The 26742-nt window shown below is 46.7% G+C and overlaps 1 protein-coding gene across 1 annotated transcript in view; it reads right to left on the reverse strand.

The window, feature by feature from the left end:
• Positions 1 to 821: 821 nt before the first annotated feature.
• LOC134345463 (gastrula zinc finger protein XlCGF26.1-like) overlaps positions 822 to 26742 on the reverse strand; it is a 41536-nt gene continuing 15615 nt past the window's right edge. Inside the window, exon 3 of the mRNA XM_063046161.1 lies at positions 822 to 3839. Coding sequence (XP_062902231.1) covers positions 3114 to 3839 — 726 coding nt within the window. The 3' untranslated portion in view covers positions 822 to 3113. The remainder of the gene's footprint in view (positions 3840 to 26742) is intronic.

The raw sequence follows: 26742 nt of genomic DNA on the forward strand, positions 1-26742 counted from the left end.
AAACTTGAATCCCTGCCCCCTGCTCCAATCCCTCAGCCACGCATTTATCCTCCACCTCATTGCATTCCTACTCTCACTGTTGCGTGGCACAGGCAGTAATCCCAAGATTACAACCTTTGCGGTCCTTTTTCTAAACTCCCTTCCTAACTCCCTATATTCTCCTTTCAGGACCTCTTCCCTTTTCCTCCCTATGTCATTGGTACCTATATGTACCACAACCTCTGGCTCCTCACCCTCCCACTTCAGGATATGTTGGACGTGATCAGAAATATCCCGGACCCTGGCACAAGGGAGGTAAACTACCATCCGGGTCTCTGGACTGCATCCACAGAATCGCCTATCTGACCCCCTTACTATCGAATCCCCTATTACAACTGCCCTCCTCTTCCTTTCCCTACCCTTCTGAGCTACAGGGCCGGACTCTGTGCCGAAGGCAAGGCCACTGTCGCTTCCCCCAGGTAAGCTGTTTCCCCCCCCCCCAACAGTACTCAAACAGGAGTACCTATTGTCAAGGGGCACAGCCACCAGGGTACTCTCTATTACCTGACTCTTCCCCTTCCCCCTCCTAACCGTGACCCACTTGTCTGCATCCCGTGGCCCCGGTGACCACCTGCCTGTAAATCCTCTCTATCAACTCCTCACTCCCCCCGACCAGATGAAGGTCATCGAGCTGCAGCTCCAGTTCCCTAACACGGTCCCTTAGGAGCTGCATCTCGGCGCACCTGGCGCAGATGTGGACGTCCGGGAGGCTTGGAGACTCCACGGCCTCCCACATCCGGCACCGAGAACAATAAACTGCCCTGATACTCATACTGCCCCTCTCCTCAAATAACAACAGAAAATGAATACCAAACCTTCCTCGCCGCGCCCATTTCCCCCTAATCCCGTTGAGCCGAAGCCCTGAAGCCTTCACTCTGCGCATGGCTCACCCCGCCGCCCACTGTATGAGGCTCTGTTCCTTTTAAATCTTCCGCGCTTCACTGCCCGACGTCACACGCCTGCACAGTTCCGCCTCTCTGAACGCCGATGGAAAAAAAACCGAAAAATTCAAAAATGGCTTCCTCTGCACTCCCGCTCCAATTCTCAGACTTCCTTCTTCGAATTAATTATGCATTAATATATTATTTATACATCAGGCAGAGTGAGTTCAGTCACATCACTGGAGGTCTGGATTAGCACAAAGTATTTGCCAACTGATTCATTCAAACTGTGATCAATCAGTGTAACTGTTCCCAGAGCTTTCACAAGATTCAAAGCTCTAACTGAAGTGTCATTACTACACCAACAGAAGCACTACTCAATACACAAGCATTGCAACTGGATACTTGTTTTTTATTACACTAAACCTTAATCTCTGCATCATCCATATCACAATCCCTTAATTATGATGTAATTTAAATTGTACTAAAAAACACATGTGTAACATTCGCTTGAACACAAATAACATAACGTCAGGACGAAGGGTCTTGGCCCGGAATGTCGACTGTACCTCTTCCTAGAGATGCTGCCTGGCCTGCTGCGTTCACCTGCAACTTTGATGTGTGTTGCTGCACTCAAAAACACTAAGATTAACACCACCTGGGACAGAAGGAGTAAGAGGAATAACAGACACCACCAAAAAATTTACACAACAGTCAGATTTGTGTAATATATAAATTGTGTAATTTTAAGGATATATTTTCATCAACAAAAGCAGGATTCAGCACTCCATGCCAGCATATACAATTCTGATAAATACACAGCAATAAACTTAAATGAAAATACAATCCAGAAAAATGAATAAATTATCATGAGAGAAGGAAAGTTAACGAAGAGATAACGAAGAGATGTTGACAAGGAAGCATCAAATGCTTGGATCAGAGTTACAGCCTCTTCCCAGAAAAGAGGAGTTCTTTGTGGAAATACACCAGGTGGTTAACACAAAAAGGTATCAAAAATGCATAATAAAATACCAACAAATTCAAGACAATACGTGCAGACAATGCCAAGAGAAACCGGAGAGAATCCAACACAATACAGGATCCTGAAAAAGTTTAACTCAATCTGAGTACTTTCACAGACACAATCAAGTGGCAAATATCATTTGCCAAAATCTTGCTTTAAGATACAATCTCATAAAAGATACGAATGCCTTACTAAAAATGCAAGCCTAATCTAGTTCTAGAGTCCTACTTTATAAATTATATGCAACTAATACATTATTGTTGATAGATCAATAATAACCATCCAGATATGAAATATCATTAACAAGCATGACCTATACCAGATAAACCCATTCCAAACACACTAATTCCTCGACCGATGGAATGCCTCACAACAGGCATTGTTTGTGTCACGAAAGTCAATCTAATCAGCTTACAAATATTGCACCCCCCAGTGATTCCCTGTTCCTAATCATATGCTCTTACCCCCACCACTGCCCAGAGCCCCAAATTCTGCCCTCTGCTGACCCATCTCTGGTTTCAGACCCTGTTCCATTGAACATCCGACTGATGGCTCTCCATTCCGCTTTCAGACTTTAGAGGACAGTGGTGTCTTCTAACAACGCAGCAGCGTGAGACACAGCACTTTAGAAGCAGTGAAATTGATGCATGTCGAAATGAGCAGTGAATAAGTAGGTTAACTCCCAATGTCATTCCTCCTTGATTCAGAGAACATGTCCACACAACTGCAGTCAGCTCGTCTTCTTATTCAGTCTGTAGAAAGTCATGCAGGAAATTCTGGGGAAACTTCTGTTTGGAACCCATTGCCTCAGAGAGAGGGAGAGGTGAACAGCAGGGATGGATTTAAAAGGACTGTTGTGGAACCGAAACACTGCCAGGGACCAGCTGGGCTGAGTTGACTCCTAGCTAGACACTGGGTGTGTTACTAAGAACCCGAGACAGAACTTAAAACAGTGAGAACTGATTTATTTGTCACAGATCCAGAATATTAAACTCCAGTCCCAATAAAGATGGACATTATCAGAAGAAACTCCTCCCAAGCCCAGTGACCAGGGTGCAGAACTGGGTGTCATGAGCAGCAACAATAATTGCAGGGTTCGACACCAACAGTCACTTTAAAACTTGCCTCTGGATTCAGCAACTGTGATGGTTAAATATTCAGCATGAAGCTTATTTCAGCTTCTCCCCAGTGTGAACTCGGTAGTGAGCCACAAGGTTGGATGACTGAGTGAACCTCTTTCCACATTCCGAGCAGGTGAACGGCCTCTCCCCAGTGTGAACTCGCTGATGCGTCTGTAGGTGGGATGAATAAGTGAACCCCTTCCCACATTCTGAGCAGGTGAATGGCCTCTCTCCAGTGTGTACCGACTGGTGTGCCAATAGGTTAGGCAACTGAGTGAATTTCTTCCCACAATCTGAACAGGTGAACGGCCTCTCCCCAGTATGAACTCGCTGATGTGTCTGTAGGTGGGATGAACAAGTGAATCCCTTCCCGCATTCTGAGCAGGTAAATGGCCACTCCCCAGTGTGAACTGACTGGTGTGCCAATAGGTTAGGCAACTGAGTGAATCTCTTCCCACAATCTGAGCAGGTGAATGGCCTCTCCCCAGTGTGAACTCGCTGATGTGTCTGTAGGTGGGATGAACAAGTGAATCCCTTCCCACATTCTGAGCAGGTGAATGGCCATTCCCCAGTGTGAACTGACTGGTGCTGCAATAGATTACACAACTGAGTGAATCCCCTCCCACAGTCTGAGCAGGTGAATGGTCTCTCCCCAGTGTGAACTCGCTGATGTACTTTCAGTTGAGATGGCTGAGTGAAGCCCTTCCCACAGTCTGAGCAGGTGAATGGACTCTCCCCAGTGTGAACTCGCTGGTGTGCCATTAGATTACACGACTGAATGAATTCCTTCCACAGTCTGAGCAGGTGAACAGCCTCTCCCCAGGTGAACCTGCTATAATACCTTCAGATGTAATGACCAAGTAAATGCCTTTCCATAATCTGCAGCTGAATGGCCTTGTGAACTTGCTGGTGTGTCGCAGGTGGGATGAGAGTGAATTCCTTCCCAGTCTGAGCAAATCAACAGTCTCTTCACAGTGCGGACTAACTAGCGTGACAGTAGGTTAGATGAATGAGTGAATTCCTTTCCAGAGTTGAGCAGGTGGGATGAGTGAGTGAATCCTTTGCACAATCAATGCAGTTGAAGAACTGATCTCTAGTGAACAAGTGCTAGTGTGTTCTCAGCGCCCCGGTCCTAGTGGATTTTACTGAGTTACAACACAAAACTGCATTTCAGACACAAAGCACATTTCCAGCTCGGACGAGAAACTTCTTCATCTCCAAAGAACAACTACAGATATACATTGGTGTTACAGAGGAAAGATCTGCTCACTCCTCAAATGTGTGGACAGAGACAGCAAAGCTGATGTGTTATGTTTGAGATTCCCGTACACAAATTCTTTGCAGTTTCTAACCTGTAAAAAGATTTACAAAAACATCAGTGGGTGAAGGACAACATTTCAGATGATTTTAGATCACCAAGGTATGCTCTGACATCACAGTAAGGTTCAACCCAAGTTGGAGAAATAAACCATCTTATAACTGGGCATAGTGGAAGCATCTGGACTTACCATCAAATTATTTGATAGTCTTCCTGTCTGTATCAGTTGGGACATCTCTGCCCATCTTCAATCTGTCATTTGGCTCAGTTTGACTCTCTCCATTAAGATTATTCACTGTTACTCTAAGCTGCACTGGTGCACGGCTGCATAGTAACTGAAGGGCTCTCACACAAATAGTCTTTGTTGCTGCAGATGGAATTTTCTTTTATATATTTATTTAAAGTGCTACACAGTTTTCAAGACGTAAAACTTTTCCGCTCAGACCAATGGTTGATCTGCACAGCAGTTAAAACAAAAATCAGAGTGAACATTAGTATTATTTCAAGCTTTGGTCAAAGTCATAGAAAAGTACAGCACAGAAACAGGCCCTTTGGTCCATCTAGTTCATGCCAAACCATTTAAACAGCCTACTTCCACAGACATGCAGCTGAACCAGAGCCCACCATACCCTTAACAACATTGAAATCAAGTTCACATAAACCACTTGTACTGGCAACTCATTCCACACTCTCATGACCCTCTGAGTGGAGAAGTTTCCCCTCATGTTCTCACCTTTCATCCTTAAACTCTGACTTCCAGTCGTAGTCCCACCCTACCTCAGTGGAAAAAGTCTGCTTGCATTTATCCAATCTATATCCATCATGATTTTGTTTATCTCTGTCAAATCTCCCCTTAATCTTCTATGCTCCAAGGAATAATGTCTTATCCTATTCAAACTTTTTTCATAACTGAGATCCTCCAGACCTGTCAACATCCTTGTCAATTTTCCCTGTACACTTTTAATCTTATTCAAATCTTTCCTCTCGGTAGGCGACCAAATCTAGACCTCATTAATGTCTTATACAACTTTAACATAACATCCCATCGCTTGTACTCAGTACTTTTATTTATGAAAGCTAATGTGCTAAAATCTTTCTTCACAACCCAATCTACTACCTGTGAAGCCACTTTCAGTGGATTATGGACCATGTTTCACTGATCCTTTACTTCTACTGCACAACTCAGTGCCCTGCCAATCACTGTGCAAGACTTGATTGGTCCTACCTTGCACTTGTCTGCATTAAATTGCATCTGCTATTTTTCAAGCTGGTTCAGATCCCACTGCAAGCCATGATAGTCTTCCTTAATGTCTGCTACACATACAATCTTGGAGTCATCCACAAATTTGCTGATCCAGTTAACCACATTATCATCCATTGATATAGATGACAAACAACAACAGACCCAGCATCGATTCCTGCAGCAATCCACTAGTCACAGGATTCCAGTCAGAGAGGCAAGACTTCTCCCACAAAGCCAATGTCGAATACAGTTTACTACCTCATTTTGAATGTCAAGTGACTGAACCTTCTTGACCAACCTACAAATTGGGATCTTGTCAAGCGCATAACTAAAGTCTACTGCCTTGCCTTCATTACTTTCCTGGTAACTTCCTTTAAACACTCTGTAAAATTGGTTAGACCAACCTACCATGCCAAAAGCCATGCTGAGTATCTTTAATCAGTCCTCGTCTATCCAAATACTCATATATCCGGTGCCTTAGAATACCTTCCAATAACTTTCCCACTACTGATGTCAGGCTCATCGGCCTGAAGTTTCCTGGTTTATTTTAGAGCCTTTCTTAAACAGCAGAGCAACATAAGGATGATTTAACTATCTTTGGTTAGGCACCAGCGATTTCTGCATGACCTCTGCAGGGTCCGAGGGAACACCTTATCACTCCCTGCTTATTTATCCACCCTAATTAGACTTAAGGCAGCAAACATCTCCTCCTCTGCAATCTGTATAGGGTCCATGAATTTGATACAGCTTTCTGTAGACTCTGTGTCCATTTCCTGAGTAAGTACAGATGTAAAAAAATTATTTCAAGATCTCTATCTCATTCCGCCCTGCACATTGATTACCATTCATCTTCCAGAGGACCAATTTTGCACCTTGCAATCCTTTTGCTGTCCATATCTATAAAATTCCTTGAGATTCTCCTTCACGTTGTCTGTTGGGGCAACCTCATGCCTCCTTTTAGCCTTACTCATTTCTATTCTTAAGTGCTCTCTCCCATTTCTTATACTCCGTAAGCACCTCATTTGTGCCTACCTGCCTATATCTGCCTCGCACCTCCTTTTTTCTCTTAGCAAATATCTCCTACACCTATTCTCTTTACCTTTTATTCTGACAGGCACATACAAGCTTTGTACTCTCAAACTTTCACTTTTAAAGGTCTCTCACTCACTCACTCACTCACATTTTGCTAGAAAATAGCTGTCCCAATCCATGCTGGCCTGACCCTTTCTGAATCCATCAAAACTGACCATTATCCAATTCAGAGTCTCAACCCACAGACCAGACCTGTCTCTTCACATTTTTACTTTGAAACTAATGTTATCACTAGATGCAAAATATTATCCTACACAAACTTCTGTCACCTGACCTGCCTCACGTACTAATAGCAGATAGGTATCGCACACTCTCTCACTGGGACTTCTATACTGATTAAGGATTGACAAACTCAATCCCATCCAGCCCTTTTACCTAGCTCCTTTGAAGAACCTCGTCACTCTTCTTACCTATGTCATTGGTACCTACATGGACCATGACCTCTGGCTGTTCATTCTCCCACTTAAGAATGCTGAAGACTCGATCTGAAATGTCCCAGACCCTTGCACCTGGTAAGCACGTGCCATCCGGGAAATTTGTTATTGTCCACAGTACTTTTCAGTTTCTCCAATAAATCCCCTATTACCAGAGTTCATTCTTCTTGCCCCTTCCCTTCTGAGCCATAGGGCCAGACTCAGTGCCAGAGATTTGACCGATTTCTTCTGCTAGGTCATCCCCTCAACAGTATTCAAAATGGTCTACCTGTTTTAGATGGGTTAGCCACAGTGGTACTCTGCACTGGCTGTTCAACCTTTTTTCCCTTCTTGACTGGCACACAGTCTCCTGCGTTCTATCACCCCTTAGCCTCCCAAGTGATCTGGAGTTCATCCAGTTCCAGCTCAAACTCCTTAGCACAGAGTGTTAGAATCTGTAGCTGGATGCACTTCTAGCAGCTGAAATTGTTAGGGATACCAGAAGTCTCCCTCCTTTCCCACATCCCACAAGAGCAGCATTCGACTATCCTGCCTGGCATCCCTACTGCTCTAACTGAGCAAAGATAAAGAAGGAAAAACAATAAACTGGGCAAACACGAGGAATTCTGCAGATGCTGGAAATTCAAGCAACACACATCAAAGTTGCTGGTGAACGCAGCAGGCCAGGCAGCATCTCTAGGAATAGGTACAGTCGACATTTCGGGCAGAGACCCTTCGTCAGGATGAGTTAGTCCTGACGAAGGGTCTCAGCCCGAAACGTCAACTGTACCTCTTCCTAGAGATGCTGCCCAACAATAAAATACAAACAGATTTTTTGCCTTCTCTGACTGAAGCTTCTCCTCACTGAAGCCAATGAGATAACGTCTCAAAATTCCCACTTTAATACTGGCCACTCCGACAGTGGTTGCTCACTTCCCCCTGCCTTATTTTAATTTCTTCTTGCCAATCAATCCTGAACGCTGATTGTCCGCTGCTCAAAGCACCAAACTGCCATGAATTAATGCCTTTTCTACTCAATCGGCGAACCTAAGTGAGCTGTCTTCTCCCACTTCCGATCTCTGATTGGTTGCTGCTCTACACAGCACATGGTATTACGTGACTGCTCCTGGAGACTTCCTACTCTGATCCCTCCTCCTCCAGGTGATTGACAATGGTGAACAATGAATATGCAGTAGTCTTTCTCATTGGGGTGCGGCACTTCTGTGAAGTGAAAGCTACAGGTCATTTGTTGCTCAGGACAAAGGTGTTTGATATCATTATGTACTCAGAAAGAATGGACAAAACATGTTCTCATGGTTCAGAACAAGAGGAAGTGGAACAAAGTGATAAAGTTTTAAGGGGATTCTCAGATTCCTGTAAATAATGGTTAAGGTTGTGACTGTGTATTCTGGTTTGAGAATGGCTGCAGTGTACTTGAGCAGCTGTTTTTTGAATGGAGATAAGGATTAAAAACTCACAAAAAAACCCACAAGAGATACAGTCGACATTTCGGGCCGGAACCCTTTGTCAAGACTAGGGGGTCCCAGCCGAAACGTCAACTGTACCTCTTCCTAGAGATGCTGCCTGGCCTGCTGCGTTCACCAGCAACTTTGATGTGTGTTGCTTCAATTTCCAGCATCTGCAGAATTCCTCGAGTTTATGTCTATTGATCTGACTGTTCTTTTGTATTGAGATGTTAAAGGGTCAATCTGTCCTGCTAACATGTAAATGCTGACATGTAGGATGTGAGAATTAATTATACTCTGTTCTCTGTTTACCTCCGCCTGATGTGATTAAGTATTCTTTGTCAAGTACGTTTTAGGTGATTAAGTGGCCTTTGTCTCGGATTATCACTGTTGCTAGGCTTTCGTGACAAAGATAGTATAAAAAACTCTGTACCTCTGTGCTTAGACAGAGGGATTTCTGTAGCTGACTCCCTGTGAGTGCAGAAGGAAGGTTCTCTCTCGTAGCTTGCTACTAATAAAGGTAGAAAAGAATCAATTGTGGTACTTGTTTCATTACATCGGGTTGATCACTGTTGGCAAAAATTCAGCGGAGGTTCATGAGGATGATTCTGGGAATGAGGGCGTTAACATATGATGAGCGTTTGCCAGCTTTGGGCCTGTACTCACTGGAATTTAGAAGTCTGCGGGCCGGGGGGGGGGGAAATCTCATTGAAACCTACTGAATCTTGAAAGCAATGTATAGGGTGGATGTTTCCTCTGGTGGGGGGTATCCAGAACTAGAGGGCACAGCCTCAAAATTGAGGGGTGACACTTTAGAACAGAGGTAAAGGAGGAATTTTTTTAGCCAGAGAATAGTAAATCTGTGGAATGCTCTGCAGAGACTGCAGTGGAGGCCAAGACCGTGGGTACATTTAAGGCAAAAGTTGATAGCTTCCTAATCGGTCAGGTCATCAAAGGATATGGCAAGAAAACAGGTGTGGGGTTGAATGGGATTCGGGATCAGCCATGATGGAATGGCGGAGCAGGCCTGTAGCGCTGAATGGCCTAATTCTGCTCGTATGGTCTTAAAGGTAATTTTCTCAAGGACTAAAGCTGATGGAAGGATTTTGTTCTTTTCTTCCCTGCAGCACTACCTGACATTTACATTGATTGGAGGGTAGTCTCATCATCCTTATTAAATTCCGAACTATATTTTTGTTCTGAGTTCCTAATCTTTGGATAGAGATAGCTTAGTTCGGCAGCTTTTGAGAGATCCATTCTGCACGCCTTACGGACTGGTGGGGAAAGCACTTGCTGTCTTTACAAACAGAAAACCCCACAAACGAGAAGCCATCAAGGTCCCAAGGTGCGCATGCGTCAAAGAAATGGTGCCAGCACCTTCGCTGATCAGCAGAAAGCCCGGGGCTCGGGTACGGATCGTGGAGTTGAGAGACGCGCAAAGATCGGAAAATGTCCCAGGGTTCAGGGCAACGGTATTTCCGAGGTCACAGCAATTGTACCTCAATCGGGATTCGGACCCTGGTGCTAATGAATCCCAGCCCGGAGCCCCTCTCCTACCTGCCGTCGGTCCTCCAGAGCCTTTTGTCTACTGAGCGCATGCGCGATTTTGAGAACCCTTACGCCTGCGCATTTCATTGGGTCAGCGACGAAAAATTTTAAAGCGCTGATGAGTCAGGGCAGACAAGGTGGTGATAAAAGTGTCTGCAAGCGCCCGCTGCACGTCACATGCCGCCAAAATGTGAGTGTTTCTATGAAGAAAACTCAGTAGCTACTTTAACGCAACAAGCTCCCACAAACAGTGTACTCAATATGAATGGGCGTTCCATGTGTCAAATGACAAATGTCCAACCCATTTAGAAATGCCGATACAAGAGATTCTGCAGATGCTGGAAGTAGATAGCAATATATACAAAGTGCTGGAGAATCTCAGCAGATCCGGTAGCAACTAAGTAGAGGAATACAACTGGGGCACGGTGAAGTTGTTTTCTGAGGAGATGAGAAAAGTGTTTGATCGCTCCAAACATGGGAGAGAGGCTGCCCGTGAAATGCTGCACACACATCAGGGGCGCCAATCTGTGCCAGATTACGCCTTAGAGTTCCGGACCCTAGCCACCTCCAGCAGCTGGAACGCAGAGGCACAGTACGACACCTTCCTGAACGGCCTCTCTGAAGACATCAAAGATGAGCTGGTCACCCAGGACCTTCCTGCCACCTTTGAAGCCCTGGTGGATTTGGCCATCTGTATTGATGTTTGCCGTCAGCAGCGCCACAGAGGGAGGGGTTCCAGAGGGTCCCTGGGGGCACCAGGTGAGTTCCAAGCTCATCGCCATCCTACATTGCCTTGCCGTTTGCCCCCATCTACAATTCCTGTTCCAGAGCCCGAAGCAGGTTGACTGTACCTGCCTGACGCCGACTGAAAGACAAAGCACCCGTTCCTGTCTGTACTGTGGGCAACCAGACCACATCATTGCCACCTGCCCAGTAAAAGCCAAGCGCTCACCAGTAGGATGAGGAACACTGGTGAGCATGACTCATGTCTGGCTCTCTTCGATGCCACTCACTCTCATATCTGCTTCTCTGGAGTGGGCTTCTGCCTTGGTCAATTCTGGTGCGGAGGTGTGTTTTATTAACTCTGGCTTGGCTGCCCAGTGGGGATTACCCACGTCTGCTCTCCAGGCACCACTGGTGGCCAATGCCTTGAATGGTCAGAGACCGGCTAACATCACCCATGTCGCGGCCCCAGTGAGTCTCAGTTTATACGGCAACCATCATGAACAGTTAACCCTTTATGTTATTGACTCTCCTCAAGCTCCCATTGTCCTGGGCCATCCCTGGTTAGTTAAATACAACCCCCACATTGACTGGCTCAGTCACAAGATTGTAAGCTGGAGCCCAATCTATCACTCCCACTGCCTCCACCATGCTCAGATCCGCTAGTCTCCAAGCCCAGATCCCCCCGAGGAATTTCCAGACCTTAGTGCCATCCCTCCTGAATACATGGACTTCAAAGCTGTGTTTAGCAAGTCCTGAGCCACTTCCTTACCGCCTCATTGTCCATCTGATTGTGCCATTGACCTCTTGCCTGGCACATCTCCCCCAAGGGGCCGTCTGCATGTCCTGTCCATACCTGAAACAGAAGTCCTGAGTAAGTACATTCAAGAGTCTCTGGCTGCAGGCATCATTTGGCCATCTTCCTCCCCTGCTGGTGCTGGGTTTTTCTTTGTTGAAGAGAAGGATGGCTCCTTACATCCATGCATTGATTACCGGGGACTGAATGAAGTCACTGTTAAGAACTATTACCCTCTTCCGTTCATGACCTTGGCATTTGAGCTATTGCAAGGAGCCTCTGTTTTCACCAAACTTAATCTCCATAATCCCTACCATCTTGTCTGCATCTACGAAGGCAACAAGTGGAAGACTACCTTCAACACCACATCAGGGCATTACGAGTATCTGGTCATGCCATTTGGTCTCACCAATGCCCCCGACATTTTCCAAGCCCTGGTAAATGACGTTCTCAGGGTCATGCTGAACCAATTTGTTTTTGAGTATCTCAACAACATTTCGATTTTTTTTAAGTCCCTTGCTGAACACCCAATTCGCATCTGCAGAATTCTCCAGCGCCTTCTGGAGAACCAGCTCTTTGTGAAGGCTGAGAAATGTGAGTTTCATCACAATACAGACTCCTTCCTGGGGTATATAATTTCAGGCAGTTCCATTCAGATGGACAACAGAGGGTCAAGGCAGTAGTCAAATGGCCTCCAACCTTTGACTCGTCGGGAGTTGCAACACTTCTTGGGCTTTGTTAACTTCTATCACCGCTTCATCAGAAATTACAGTACACTGGCTGCACCACTCACTGCTCTTACCTCATCAGCTGTCAGATTCTCCCGGTCCCCTGCTGCTGAAAAAGCATTCTCTGACATGAAGCAATGTTTCATCTCTGCTCCCATCCTGATTCAACCCGACACTGACCATCAGTTCATTGTGGAGGTGGATGCGTCTGACATTGGTGTAGGAGATGTTCTCTATCAGCACTCGGCCAAGGATGAGAAGGTAAACCCCTGTGCCTTCTTCTCCAACCGCCTCACTCCCACGGAGCAGAATTACGATGTTGGAAACAGACAGCTGCTGGCTGTGAAGCTAGCTGTGGAGGAGTGGAGGCATTGGCTGGAGGGAGCCAAGGTGCCATTCTTAGTCTGGACTGATCACAAGAATCTGGAATTTATCCGTACTACCAAGCATCTCAACTCCTGTCATTGGTCCCTGTTTTTCTCAATTTTCAATTTTACTCTGTCCTTCCGCCCCAGTTCCAAAAATGGAAAACTTGATTCCCTCTCCTGAAGATTTCCCTCCTCTGAAACCCCTGAGGTACCCGATTTCATCCTCTGTGCTTACTGTCTCGTGGTTGCAATGCAATGGGACATTGAATCCATTGTGCAAGCTGCTCAACAAAGCAAGGCAGCCCCTGGTCAATGCCCCACTAACCATGTTTCTGTTCCCAGCTCTGTCTGCTCACAGGTATTGCAGTGGGGTCATTCTTCCTTGTTATCCTGTCACACTGGAATCAAGCGTACTCAGGCCTTCATCAGTCGGCGGTTCTGGTGACCCTCCATGGGAGATGACATCCTCAACTTCATCTCAGCCTGCTCAGTCTGTGCTCGAGGGAAGAACTCTAACCGGTCACCTGCTGGTTGGTTACAACCCCTGTCTATCACCAAGAGACTCTGGTCCCTCATTGCCCTGGATTTTGTCACTGGTCTTCCCCCATCAGATGGTAACACTGCCATTCTCACAGTAGTTGATCATTTCTTCAAGTCTGTATAATTCATTCCTGTACCTAAACTCCCTTCTGTCAAAGAAACAGCCAAATTACTAGTATTGCATGTTTTTAAATTGCATGGTTTACCTGTAGATGTTGTGTCAGACAGGGGCTCTCAATTCACATCCAGCTTCTGGAGGGCATTCTGTAATCTTCTGGGTGCTTCGGTGAGTCTGTCTTCAGGATTCCACCCACAGACCAATGGCCATACTGAGCGGGCCAACCAACAGCTAGAGACAGTATTGCGGTGTTTGGTCTCCCAGAACCCGTTTGCGTGGAGTCAGCAGCTACCCTAGGCCGAGTACGCCATAAACTCTCATCCGTCCTAATCCACCATTCTGTTCCCCTTCGAGCGCTGCCTTGGCTACCACTGTTTCCAGCCCAGAGGAGGAGGTTGGTGTTCCATCTGCCGAGGAATTCCTCCACCATTGTCAGCGGACATGGAGGCACATTCGCTCTGCCCTTTTCCGTGCCTCTGCTAGGATCAAGGTCAAGCTGACTGCCATCGCTCCAAGGCCACATGTTACCGCCTGGGACAGGGTGTGTGTCTTTCAACCTGAGACCTGCTCCTCAAGGTGGATTCCCGCAAGCTCGCTCCTCACTTCATTGGCTCCTTTTCCATTGCTAAAGTCATCAGCCCTGCTGTCGTCCATCTCAAGCTCCCCTCCACTCTCTGTTGCATTCATCCCACCTTCCATGTGTTCTGCATCAAGCCTTTCGTAAGCCAACCCCTGTGTCCTGTCCTCAAACTCCCCCCTCCTCCACGGCTCATCGATTGATCAGAGGCCTTCATGGTGTATCAACTGCTGGACATTGGTCGCCGGGGCCGTGGCCTCCAGTACCTTGTGGACTGGGAGGGCTACGGTCCGGAGGAGAGGTCCTGGGTCCCCGCCCGTAACATCCTGGACCCTCTCTCATCAGGGACTTTCATCACCAGCACTCAGTTCTACCTGCCGTGATTCCAGGAGGTGTCCATAGAAGGGGGGGATACTGTCAGTACCTCCAGCTGAACTTTGTCTTTTTATGTGTTTTCCCCCTAGACATCAGTCTGTGGTTTTATATTGCCATGTGCTCTCGTTTGTTTTCATGCCCCATGAGCTCCTGTCCCTGCTCCTGCTCTACTCCGGCCCCTGTATTACTGTGTACTCTGCCTCTCACCTGTTTCTCATTATTACCTGTTTTGCTGCCACTTCTCTCTCATTGTGCTCCACCTATCATCTGCCTCTGTTTATTGCTCAGTGCATTTTAGTCCTGTGTTTTCACCTGTTTGTTGCCAGATTATACCAGTGAATTTTGCTGAGCCTTTCCAGCATTCGTATCTGTACTCTGTCCGTCTGAATATCAACTCTACCTGTTTCCCGATTCTGTTCTTTTGGATTTCTCTGGATGTTTTAAACTCTGCCTGTACTTTGACGCTGACTTTGTTTGCACCTCGGGATTTGTTACTCAATTAATATCACTGTGTACACAGTACTGGGTCTGCAATCGGATCCCTGCTCCAGCACCCTGACAAAAACATGTAAACTTCTAAGGGATGAACACTTTTTAACAGGCACTGTATAGCTATTGTCTTGAAGGGGGGGGGGCGCGAGAACTGATATTGAACAACAGGAAAATGATGCTGTTAAGGTAGTAAAGGGGAACAAAAAAGGCAGATGAACTTAATAAGTTCTTTGCTTCAGTCTTTACTATGGAAGACACTAGCAGTGTGCCAGAGGTCCATGAGTGTCAGGGAGCAGGGGTGAATGTCATTGCTATTTCAAAGGAAAATGTGCTCAAAGGTCTTGAGGTGGATGTCACCTGGATCAGATAGACTAAATCCCAGAGCCCTGGTAGAGGTTGCATTGGTCATGATTTTTCAAGAATCACTTGATTCTGGCATGGTCCCAGAAGACTGGAAGTTTGCAAATGTCACTCCGTGCTTTAAGAAAGGAGGAAGGCAAAAGAAAGGATGTTATAGGCCTGTTAGGCTATCCTCAGTGGTTGGGAAAGTGTTGGAGTCTATTATTAAGGATGATGTTTCGGGGTACTTGGAGATTAATGATAAAATAAATCAAAGTCAGCATGATTTCTGTCAAGGGAAATCTTGCCTGAGAAATCTGTTAGAGTTCTTTAAGGAAGTAACAAGCAGGGTAATAAGAGAGGCAGTGGATGTCATTTACTTGGATTTTCAGAAGGCAATTGATAAGGTGCCACACATGAGGCTGCTTAACAGGATAAAATCCTATGGCGTTACAGGAAAGATACTGGCAGAAAGCAGCGAATGGGAAGAAAGGGGGCCTTTTTCTGGTTGGTTGCCAGTGACTAGTGGTGCTCCTCAGGAGTCAGAATTGAGACCACTACTTTTTACGATGTTTGACAAAGATTTGGATAATGATTGTGGCAAATTTTGTGGATGATGCGAAGACAAGTTGAGGAGAAGGTAGTACTGAGGAAGTAATGCAAATGCAATAGGACTTAGACAAATTGGAAGAATGGGAAAAAAGTGGCAGATGGAATATAGTGTTGGGAAATGCATTTTGGTAATAGTGCAGACTATTATCTAAATGGGAAGAAAATTCAAACATCAGAGGTGCAAGAGACTTGGGAGTCCTCGTACAAGACTCCCAGGAGGTTAATTCACAGGTTGAGTTTGTGGTAAAGAGTGTGGGCGTCAGCCAGTTAGAACAGTGAGAAGAGTTTAAAAGGAGACAGCTTTATAGAGCAGGCGTTAGGTGTAGAGGGAGACAGAGTAGGAGGGCTTTGGCGATAATGTGTCGAGGCGAGGTAGGTTGCCTGTGTAGAATACATACAGGAAGTACGTGTGTGAGGCCCATGCTCTGTGTACGGTGCCAGACGTGGGCAGTCCTGGAGACTCCCAGCCTCCCAGACGGCCACATCTGCACCAGGTGCGTCGAGCTGCAGCTCCTTAGGGACCGGGTTAGGGAACTGGAAATGCAGCTCGATGACCTTCATCTGGTCAGGGAGAGTGAGGAGGTGATAGAGAGGAGCTATATGCAGGTAGTCACACCGGGGCCTCAGGAGACAGATAAGTGGGATTTCAGTGGAGTATGGGAAATTATAGTGGTGTGAGAGAGGAGTTGGCCAAAGTAAATTGGAAGGAGCTGCTGGCAGGGATGTCAGCAGAACAGCATTGCCGTGCGTTTCTGGAAAAAAAATGAGGAAGGTGTTGGATACATGTATTTCAAAAATGAGAAAATACTCAAATGATAAAATAGTACAACTGTGGCTGACAAGGGAAGTCAAAGCTATTGTGAAAGCAAAAGAAAGGGCACACAGCAAAGCAAAATTAGTGGAAAGATAGAGGATTGGGAAGTTTTTAAAAACCTACAGAGAGCAACGAAAAAAAATCATTAGAAAGGAAAAGATGAAAAAGATTATGAGAGAAAACTGGCAGAGAACATAAAAACGGACTGTAAAAGCTTTTATAGATATGTAAAAAGGAAAAGACTGATAAAGACAAATGTAGGTCCCCTGCAAACAGAAACAGGTGAATTGATTATGGGGAGCAAGGACATGGCAGACCAATTGAATAATTACTTTGGTTCTGTCTTCACTAAGGAGGACATAAATAATCTTCCAGAAATAGTAAGGGACAGAGGGTCCAGTGAGATGGAGGAACTGAGCAAAATACATGTTAGTAGGGAAGTGGTGTTATTGAGGGGGGATCTGATTGAAACGTATAAAGCCTTTTAGGACCGAGGTTAGGAAAAACTTCTTCACACAGAGAGTGGTGAATCTGTGGAATTCTCTGCCACAGCAAACTGTTGAGGCCAGTTCATTAGCTATGTTTAAAAGGAAGTTAGATATGGCCCTTGTGGCTACAGGGGTCACGGGGTATGGAGGGAAGGCTGGGTTCTGAGTTGGATGATCAGCCATGATCATAATAAATGGCGGTGCAGGCTCGAAGGGCCGAATGGCCTACTCCTGCACCTATTTTCTATGTTTCTATGTTTCTATGAAACATGAAAGCAAACTAGCAAATAATATCAAAGTGGATAGTAAGAGTGTTTTCAAGTCTGTTAAAAATAAAAGAGAAATAATAGTGGATATAGGACCGCTAGAAAATGAGGTAGGTGAAATAATAATGGGGGACAAGGGGATGGCTGATGAACTAAATGAGTATTTTGCATCAGTCTTCACTGTGGAGGACACTAGCAATGTGCCTGATGTTGTAGTGTGTGAAGGAAAAAAAATGGGTGCTGTTCCTATTACAAGACAGAAGGTCCTCAAAAAGCTGAAAGACCTAAAGGTACAACTAAATGAGTATTTTGCATCAGTCTTCACTAGCTGTGTGCCTGATGTTGTAGTGCGAGAAGGAAGAGAAAGTGGATTCCATTTGTCTCACGTTCTGAGCATGTCCAACAGACCTACTAAGAGCACTTAGTAGTTACATGGCTGCTCCTGGAGACTTTCTGATTATTGCTCCTCCCTTTTCCTACCTATGTCTTTGGTACCAATACGTACCACAACCTCTAGCTGTTCTCCTTCCCACCTCAGGATATTGTGGACGCGATCAGAAACATCCCAGACCCTAGCACCTGGGAAGCAAACTACCATCCATGTTTCTTTCCTGTGTCCACAGAATCGCCTGTCTGACCCCCGAACAATGGAGTCCCCTATCACTGCTGGCATCCTCTTCCTTTCCCTACCCTTCTGAGCCACAGGACCAGAATCTATGCCAGAGGCAAGGCCACTGTTCCTTCCCCCAGGTAGGATGTCCCCCCACAACAGTACTCAAACAGGGCATCCATGGGGGTACTCTCTAGCATCTAACTCTTGCTCTTGCCCTTCCCTCTCTTGACTTTACTTTCTCCATATCAAATTTCAAGGTGAACACAATCATATTATGATCACTGCTTCCTAAGGGTTAATTTACCTTAAGCTCCCTAATCGCCTCTGGTTCATTACATAACACCCAATCCAGTATAGCTGATCCCTTAGTAGGCTCAAAGACAAACTTCTCTAAAAAACCATCTCTTAGGCATTCAATAAAATACCTCCATTGAGATCCATTACCAACCTGATTTTCCCAATAAACTTGCATGTTGAAATCTCCCATGACTACCATTGCCCTTTTGACTTGCCTTTTCTATTTCCTGGTGTAACATGTGGTCCACCTCCCAGCCATCAACGTCATTTTACCCTTGCAGTTTCTTAACTGAGCACTCAAGGATTCAACATCTTCCGATCCTATGCCACATCTTTCTACTAATTTGATGCCATTCTTTACCAGTACAGCCACACCGAGCTTCCTATCCCTCCAATATAACGTGTAAACTTGGATATTCAACTCTCAACTACAACCATCCTTCAGCCACATTTCAGCGATGGCCACAACATTATACCTAGCAATCTGTAATACTGCAACAAGATCGTCCACCTTATTTCTTATACTTCGCGCATTTAGATACAACACCTTGAGTACCATATTTGCTATCCATTCTGTTTCTGCATCCCTAACTCAGCCTGTTGGATGCAACTAAGTCTGATCACCTGCCTGCCCTTCCTGACAGTCTGACCATACGCTACCTTTACTTTTTTACCATCTGTCCCTTCACTCTAGTTCTCACCTGCGCCCGCCCCCCCGCCAAATTAGTTTAAACCCTCCCCAACAGCTCTAACAAACCTGTCCGCTAGAATATTGGTCCCCCTTGGGTTCAGGTGCAACCTGTCCCTTTTGAATAGGTCATACCTCCCCCAGAAGAGATCCCAATGATCCAAAAACCTGAAGCCCTGCCCCCTGAACCAGCTTCTCAGCCACACATTTATCTGCCAAATCATCCTGTTTTCACCCTCACTGTGCGCGAGGCACAGACAGCAATCGAGAAATTGCTATCCTGGAGGTCCTGCTTCTCAGCTTTCTACCTAGCTCTCTAAATTCTCTTGTCAGGACCTCTTTGCTTTTCCTTCCTATGTCATTGGTACCGATATGTATCAAGACATCTGGCTGCTCCCCCTCCCTCTCCAAAATGTGGACGCGATCTGAGACTGTCATGGTCCGGTCCATCGATCCTTGTTCCGGGTTTTCCTGTTTTCTCCCTTGTTCTGTGTGCCTTAATTGAGACACCTGATTCTCATTGTGGGCTGGCACATAAATACCTCTCAAACCAAGTCTTCCCTGCTGGACTGTTCCCTCTCCTTCCTCCTAAAACCTTTGCATGCAACCTTGTCAGTATGCCCATCAAATTCAACCATGTTGACATGTCTTGCCATGTCAAGAGAAGGAACTATCTATCATTGAGTTTGGAACTATCTCCTTGTGTCCGTGTTCTGTGTACGAGTCCCGGCCCTATGTCCTGGGCTTCCCAAGGAGGGGTCCTGACTCAGTGTTCCCTGTTCCTGTGCTCAAGTCCAAGACCCTGTGTTCCTGTGTTCCAAGACCAAGTCCAGGTGCCGTGTTCCAGCCCTGTCCAAGTCTGAGCTTCATGTCCTCGCCCAGCCTGGTGCTGGAGATTCCTCGTCCTGTGCCGGAGATTCCTCGTCTTGTGCTGGATCGACCCCATCCGAATCCTCAGCAGTCATCCCGGTCCTGCGTCGTGGAAAGGGTTCCGGCCCTGCGTCCCAAGGACGAGTCCCGGCTCTGTACCCAAGAGCCTAATAAGCCAAGTCCAAGAGTCGAGCCAAACCCAGTCCTAGAGCCTCATCCTGCCCTTGCCAAGATCCTAGTCCCGAGTCCTTGCCTAGACCCGGGTTCCGAGTCCCAACCAAGACCCAGGTTCCAGGTCCTTGTCCAGACTCTGGTTCCGGAGTCTGAGTTCCTAGTCCAGGCTCATGGTTCCTCGTTCCACATCTGGGTCCTGTGCTTCTAGCCCAAGTCCTAGCCCAGGCCCTGAATCCTTGTCTCGTCCAGGGCCTGTGTCAATGTCCTGCGTTGTTTCTTTCTGACTCACCTTGCTATCTCGATAATCCTAGTCCTGTTCCTAGAACGGCAGTGTCTGTGTCTTGCATCTGGGTCTGCTCCTAGCGCCCCCTGTATGACAGAACAGTCCAGCCAAGCATGGACCCAGTGACACAGACACTGTCATTTTACTCTTGCCATCCTGGGTTTCCTCCTGCTGAATGCCCCCCTCCCCACCTGCCCATGTAGTCCATAGTCCGGGGAAGCCTTTTGGGTCGCCAGGAGGCTCCTATGGACGGCGGGGGAGGCGGGGAGTGGTACTGTCACAATCCGGTCCATAAAGTCTGCATTCCGGTCCACGGTCCGGTCCATCAATCCTTGTTCCGAGTCCCAGCCCTGCGCTCCAAGGAGGAGCATACCCAAGAGACTAACCAAGCTGAGTCCAAGAGCCAAGCCAAACCCAGTCTGAGAGCCATGCCCTGCCCTGGAGTTTCTTCATCCTGCCCTGTAGCTACGTCCTGTCCTTGCCAAGATCCTAGTCCCGAGTCCCAGCCTAGACCCGGGTTCTGGGTCCCAGCCTAGATCCGGATTCCAGGTCCTTGTCCAGACTCTGGTTCCGGAGTTCCGAGTTCTTCATCCTGGTCCCACTTTCCTAGTCTAAGTCCTAGCCCAGGTCCTGAACCCTAGTGTTGTCCAGGGCCTTTGTCAATGTCCAGCGTCGTTTCTCCCCCACTTCCCTTGCTTGCTTGACACACCTAGTCCTGTTCCTAGTACTTCAGTGTCTGTGTCTTGCATTTGGGTCTGCCACCCTTATAACAGAAACATCCCTGACCCTGGCACCTGGGAGGCAACATACCATTCAGGTGTCCCATTCACGTCCACGGAATCTCCTGTCTGTTCCCCTCACTATTGAGTTCCCTATCACTACCGCTCCCCTCTTCTCTCTCTTTCCCTTCTGTACCATGGACCCATTCTCAGTGCCTGTAACCCAGTCGCCATGGCATTCCCCTGGGAATTCATCCCCCACAGAAGTATCCAAAGTGGTATACTTGTTTTTGAGGGGAATATTTTGAGGGGAATGGCCACAGGGATGCTCTGCTCTAACTGCCTATTTTCATTTCACTTGACAGTATTTTCATTTCTCTCCACAGAAAGGCAAGAGTGGGCATTGGAGCACTGAAAAAAAGGAATGGCAGACAAATTGCATCAGAATTTTACATCAGTCTGTACTGCAGAAGACACAGGCAGCATGCCAGAAATTTAACATCGTCAGAGAGTAGCAGTGAGTGCAGACCCTATTACAAAGGTAAAAATGCTTGGAGGTAAGTAAGTTACCTACCTGGACCAGATGGAAATGGACCCAGGATTCCGAACGAGGTAGCAGAACAGTCTGAGGAGGCTTTATTAGTGATCTTTCATAATCAGTAGATTCTGGAATGGTTCTGAAGTTCTGGAATATTGCAAATGTCAGTCCAGTCTTAATGGAGGGAGATAAATTACAGGAAATGATAGATCAGTTAGTCTTCTTCACTGGTGGGCAAGATGTTAGAGTCCGTCGTTAAAGATGAGGTGTTGGAATACTTCGGGATACACAATAAAATAGGCTGAAATCAGAATGGTTTCCTTCACGGAAGAATTTTGCCTGTCAAATCTGTTGGAATTTTTGAGGAAATATCATGCAGTATAGGCAAAGGAGGTGTTGTTCACTTGTATTTTCAGAGGTTTTTGACAAGATACTGGACATGAGGGTACAAAGCAAGATAAGAGCCCACGGTATTACAGGAAAGATACCAGCAAGGACAGAAGATTGGCCTTGGGGAGAAACAGGGGCTATGAAAGGGTTAACTGTTTTCCAAATGGAGAGAAAATACACAAAACTGGGGCACAAAGAGTCAAGAGTTCTTGTGCAGGATTCCCTAAAGGTTAGCTTGCATGTGCAGACTGGGGTGAGGAAGGCAACTATTAACAAAGGCAAATTAACTATTAACTACTAAAGGCAAATATTAACATTCATTTCAAGAGGACCAAATATATACTGTAAGCAAGGATGTAATGTTGAGACTTTATAAAGCACTGATTATTTTGAGTATTTTGAGCAGAGTATTTTGGGCAGTTTTGGACTCCTTATCTTAAAAGGGATGTGCTGAAATTGGGGAGGGTTCAAAGAAAGTTCATGAAAATGTTTCCAGGATTGAGCAGCTTGTCATATGAAGAGAATTTGATGGCTCAGGGTCTGTATTCACTTGAAAAAAGAAGAATTGTAATCTATCAAATGTTGAAAGGCCTTGATAGAGTAGATGAAGAGGATGTTTCCTGTGGTGGGGGAGTCTAAGACCAGCGGACACAGCCTGTAAATAGGGGGTACCCTTTTTGAATGGAGATGAAGAGGAATTTCTTTGGCCAAGGAGTGGTGAATCTGTGGAATTCTTAACCACAGGCAACTGTGGAGGCCAAGTCTTTAAGTATATTTAAGGTAGAGATTGATAGATTCTTGATTGGTCAGGGCATGAAGAGATATGGGGAGAAAGCAGGAGATTGGGGTTGAGATGAAAATTGCTTCAGCCATGATGAAGTGGCGGAGCAGACTCCAATGGTCTAAAGACTCGAGCTAAATGGCCTAATTCTGTTCTTATATCTTATGGTTATATCTTATATGGAGATGGGTACTTGGCACTGTACTCCTGGGAATGAGCAAGGACATGGGAATGAACATCTTCCTCGTGACATTAGTTTCCACAAAGGACTTAGTGGAGAACTCACCGAGAAACAGCTGATGCAATGACCCAGTCTTCGTCTGATTGCACTGACGACTGAAGGGACTGCGGGAAGGATCCGTGTTCATCTCGGAACTCTGCTACACTGTGGTCTCGTGGTCTCTACAGAGGAATAAGACCACTGGGCGTTTCAGTCTGTGTCTGACCCCGAGAGCGTGTGACGGGACAGTGTGGAGAGAGCTTCACTTCGTGTCTGGTGCTAAGAATGTGCGATGGATAGGGGAAATCTGACTCTGCCAGCGTGTATGCTATCCCCTTATTTTAAGGATTACCGGGACCGAACAGGACAGTGATACTGACGCCGAGTCCAGGAGAATGGACATAACAGTGTGCCCGACACTCGGTCCCCGGGATGGGAGGTGTCGCGGGAAACGTGTGTTTGATGCCGGGTCTCGGCAGATGGTGTCGTAGTGGTAGAGGAAGCACGGATATTATCATCGTTCAACGTTTTGACTCTGACACGTTCCCGCACTGGAGGTTAAACCCATGAATTACCCCATGACTTCTCGCACACCCCCTCCTTTCAGAGGAGGTCTCTATGCCTTCTCGGTCCCTGGTATCCCACCCTTCGAGCCTTGTCTTTCGTGCCCGTGGAAGTATTCACCCCGCAACCCTTTGTTCATTTAAATGAGTATTAAAACCAGGAACTTTGTTCAGTTTAACTGGGGATCTTTAATTGGTAAGCGCATGCTCCTTTTTTCAGGGTAGAGACAAAAACAAACAGGGAAATTGTAAAGCATGAAAAACCAAAAATTCGAAAACGGATATGTCAGCATTTCAAAAGTATTCATCCCCTTGTGCTCCGTACTCAATTGAACCACCTGTATTTACATATTAAATTGTATATAGAACTATTAAAACCTGTAATATCTTTGGATGTGTCTACTAGCATTGGCCAACGTGGCGGAGCAAGATTTGCCCATTTTACTTGATAAATTGCTCAAGCTATACCAGGTTATTTGAGGAAAGGCAGAGAACACAAGTCCAGATGTTTTGCCATAGATGTTCAATCGGTTAAGGTCAGAAAACTGACTGGGCTATTCAAGGACTTCACTTTTCTTCATTTGTCACTCCCTGTTTGATATGGCAGTCTGCTCTGGGCCATTGCCCTGCTGAAAAACGAACTTTCTCTCCAGTTAAAGCTTTCTGGCAGAGGCTAGCAGGTTTTTATCTAGGATACTGCCTGGATTGGGGAGCATGCCTTATGAGAATAGGTTGAGTGAACTTGGCCTTTTCTCCTTGGAGTGACGGAGGATGAGAGGCGACCTGATAGAAGTGTATAAGATGATGAGAGGCGTTGATCATGTGGATAGTCAGAGGCCTTTTCCCAGCGCTGAAATGGCTAGCACGAGAGAACCCAGTATTAAGGTGCTGGGGAGTAGGTACAGAGGAGATGTCTGGGGTAATTTTTTTACGCAGAGAGTGGTAAGTGCGTGGAATGGGCTGCCGGCTTAGGAAAATGGAGGGCTATGGGTAACCCTAGGTAATTTCTAAGGTAAGGACATGTCCGGCACAGCTTCGTGGGCTGAAGGGCCTGTATTGTGCTGTAGGTTTTATGTTTCTGTGATCTGTCTGCATTTATCAGCATTCATCTTCCCATCAATCCTGAGCAGATTCCCAATCCCTGCTGCTGAAAAGCATTCCCATAGCATAATATTACTTCCTCCATACTTCTCAGTAGGGACGGCATTACCTGGCGGATGCGCAATAAAAGATTTACGGCACAGGTACCTCGTAGTGTTGACGCCACTTTAGTCTCATCCGAAAACGACCTGCTTCCACATTATCTTCTACCAGACGCTGTTCAAACTCTTTACGCTCAAGATTAGTTGTTGTGTTTTTTTTGCGATACGTGTAATTGGAGGCTTGTCTTGGTCCTGTGAAGATCTCGGCAGATTGTCGTCAGAGTAGTAGGTACCCTACAATTCTGGGGCACAGGTCCTCCTTGGTGCCCCGCACCTCCCTCGGCGAGACGGTTCTTCCTTAATATCAAGGCTAAGGTACCCAAGGAGGCTGGAGCCTCCTTCCCACCACGCACAGGTTTCAGTCCCAGTGACAGGAAGCTGATGTCGGTCACAAGGCACGACTATAGGCATCCGGGACCTCCCCGTGGGAAGGTGGAGCATGGCCGTGTGGATGAGGGTGACTGCGTCCGGTGGCGGGAACTCCATTAGAATCACCGGGATATCTTCACGGGAACTGGGTGTGCCCACCGAAATAAGGGCCGCATGACGACGGAACAACAGGAGCGGCACACAATCGCGTAGTGGGAACACGTGATGAAGACCCTCTCGGGGACAGCCGAGGGGTGAAGGAGGCTGTGAGGTCGGTCGTTGAGTGGATTGGATCCTGGAAGTGGTGGGATCGGGGAGGGAAGAAAGGTTAGAATATTTCAAAAAAAAAGTATTCCAGTACTGCTACATGCACAAGGTATATCCAGTATAGTATCGGTTCGGCTCAGCCAAGAAGGGCCAAAAGGTCTGTTTCTGTGCTGTAATGTTCTATGGTTCTGTGGTTCGGTAAGGAGAGAGGAAGCGTGCACGTTTCTCTGGGTGTGCTTGTGACCCAAGAAACACGGAGACGGGAACTGTGAAGGTTGATTCCGGTGCGGGTCTATGCAAGGGATATGGAGATGGGAAATGTGCAGGTGCCTCCGGGTGTGAGTGTGAACCAAGAATACGGAGATGGGAACTGTGCACAATATCGCCGAAGTCGATGTGACAGAGGGAATATGAAGGCAGGAAACATAGATTGTGATCCCGGTGTGGCTCTGACCCAGGGGATACCGAGACAGGCACCATGCATGGTGATCCCGGTCTGCGCATGACACAGAGATATGGCGATGGGTACTATGCATTCCGGGAACGAGCAAAGATGGGAGATTGATCATCTTCCTGGTGACCTTAGTTCCCACGGGGTATAGACTTGGTGCGGAACTCATTGACAAACAGTTGTTGCAATGACTGAGTATTCGAGCATTGGCACAGAAGAACGAAGTGACTGCGAGAAGAATCCGTATTCTGATGGCGTTTTGCGCCTTGCACCAGCCACACACAGCCTCACACCCCACATTAATACATGCGTAGTGGAGACACTCTGACTGGCTGCACCACGGTCTGGTTGTCATAACGGGGGCGCTATAAGCGGACCCAAATGCAAGACACAGACACTGAAGTACTAGGAACAGGACTCGACTAGAGAGCTGGGACAAGAAAACAGACTTGGGCTAGGACATTGGCTAGGCAAGCGGGACCAGGACAAGGAACTGGGAATTAGGAGCCTTGGACTCCGAGCAGGAGACTGGACAAGGACCCAGAACCTGGGTCTTCACAAGGGCTTGGGCTCCTGAAAGAAGCAAAGACATGATGTGGTCTTGGGAGACAGGACTAGGCGAGGCTACAGGACACAATGAGAGACTCCTGGGCAAGACGAAGGAACTCCAGCACAGGATGAAGCTCATGGACAGGACGAGGCACATGAACACAAAGCCTTGACTTGGTACTCAGGAACAGCCGAGCCTTGGACTTGGGACGACAGGAACACAGAACACAGAGCCTTGGTCTAGAGCACGGGAACATGGAGCCTTGGGTTTGAGAGACAGGAACACAGAGCCGGGACCTCTCCTTGAGAACAGGACTTATGGCCAGGACTTGTACATGGAACATTGAGAGACAGATGACCACTCAAGGTAGCAGCAAACGGCCAGAC

Source organism: Mobula hypostoma, chromosome 4, assembly GCF_963921235.1.
Source record: "Mobula hypostoma chromosome 4, sMobHyp1.1, whole genome shotgun sequence".
Lineage (NCBI taxonomy): Eukaryota > Metazoa > Chordata > Chondrichthyes > Myliobatiformes > Myliobatidae > Mobula > Mobula hypostoma.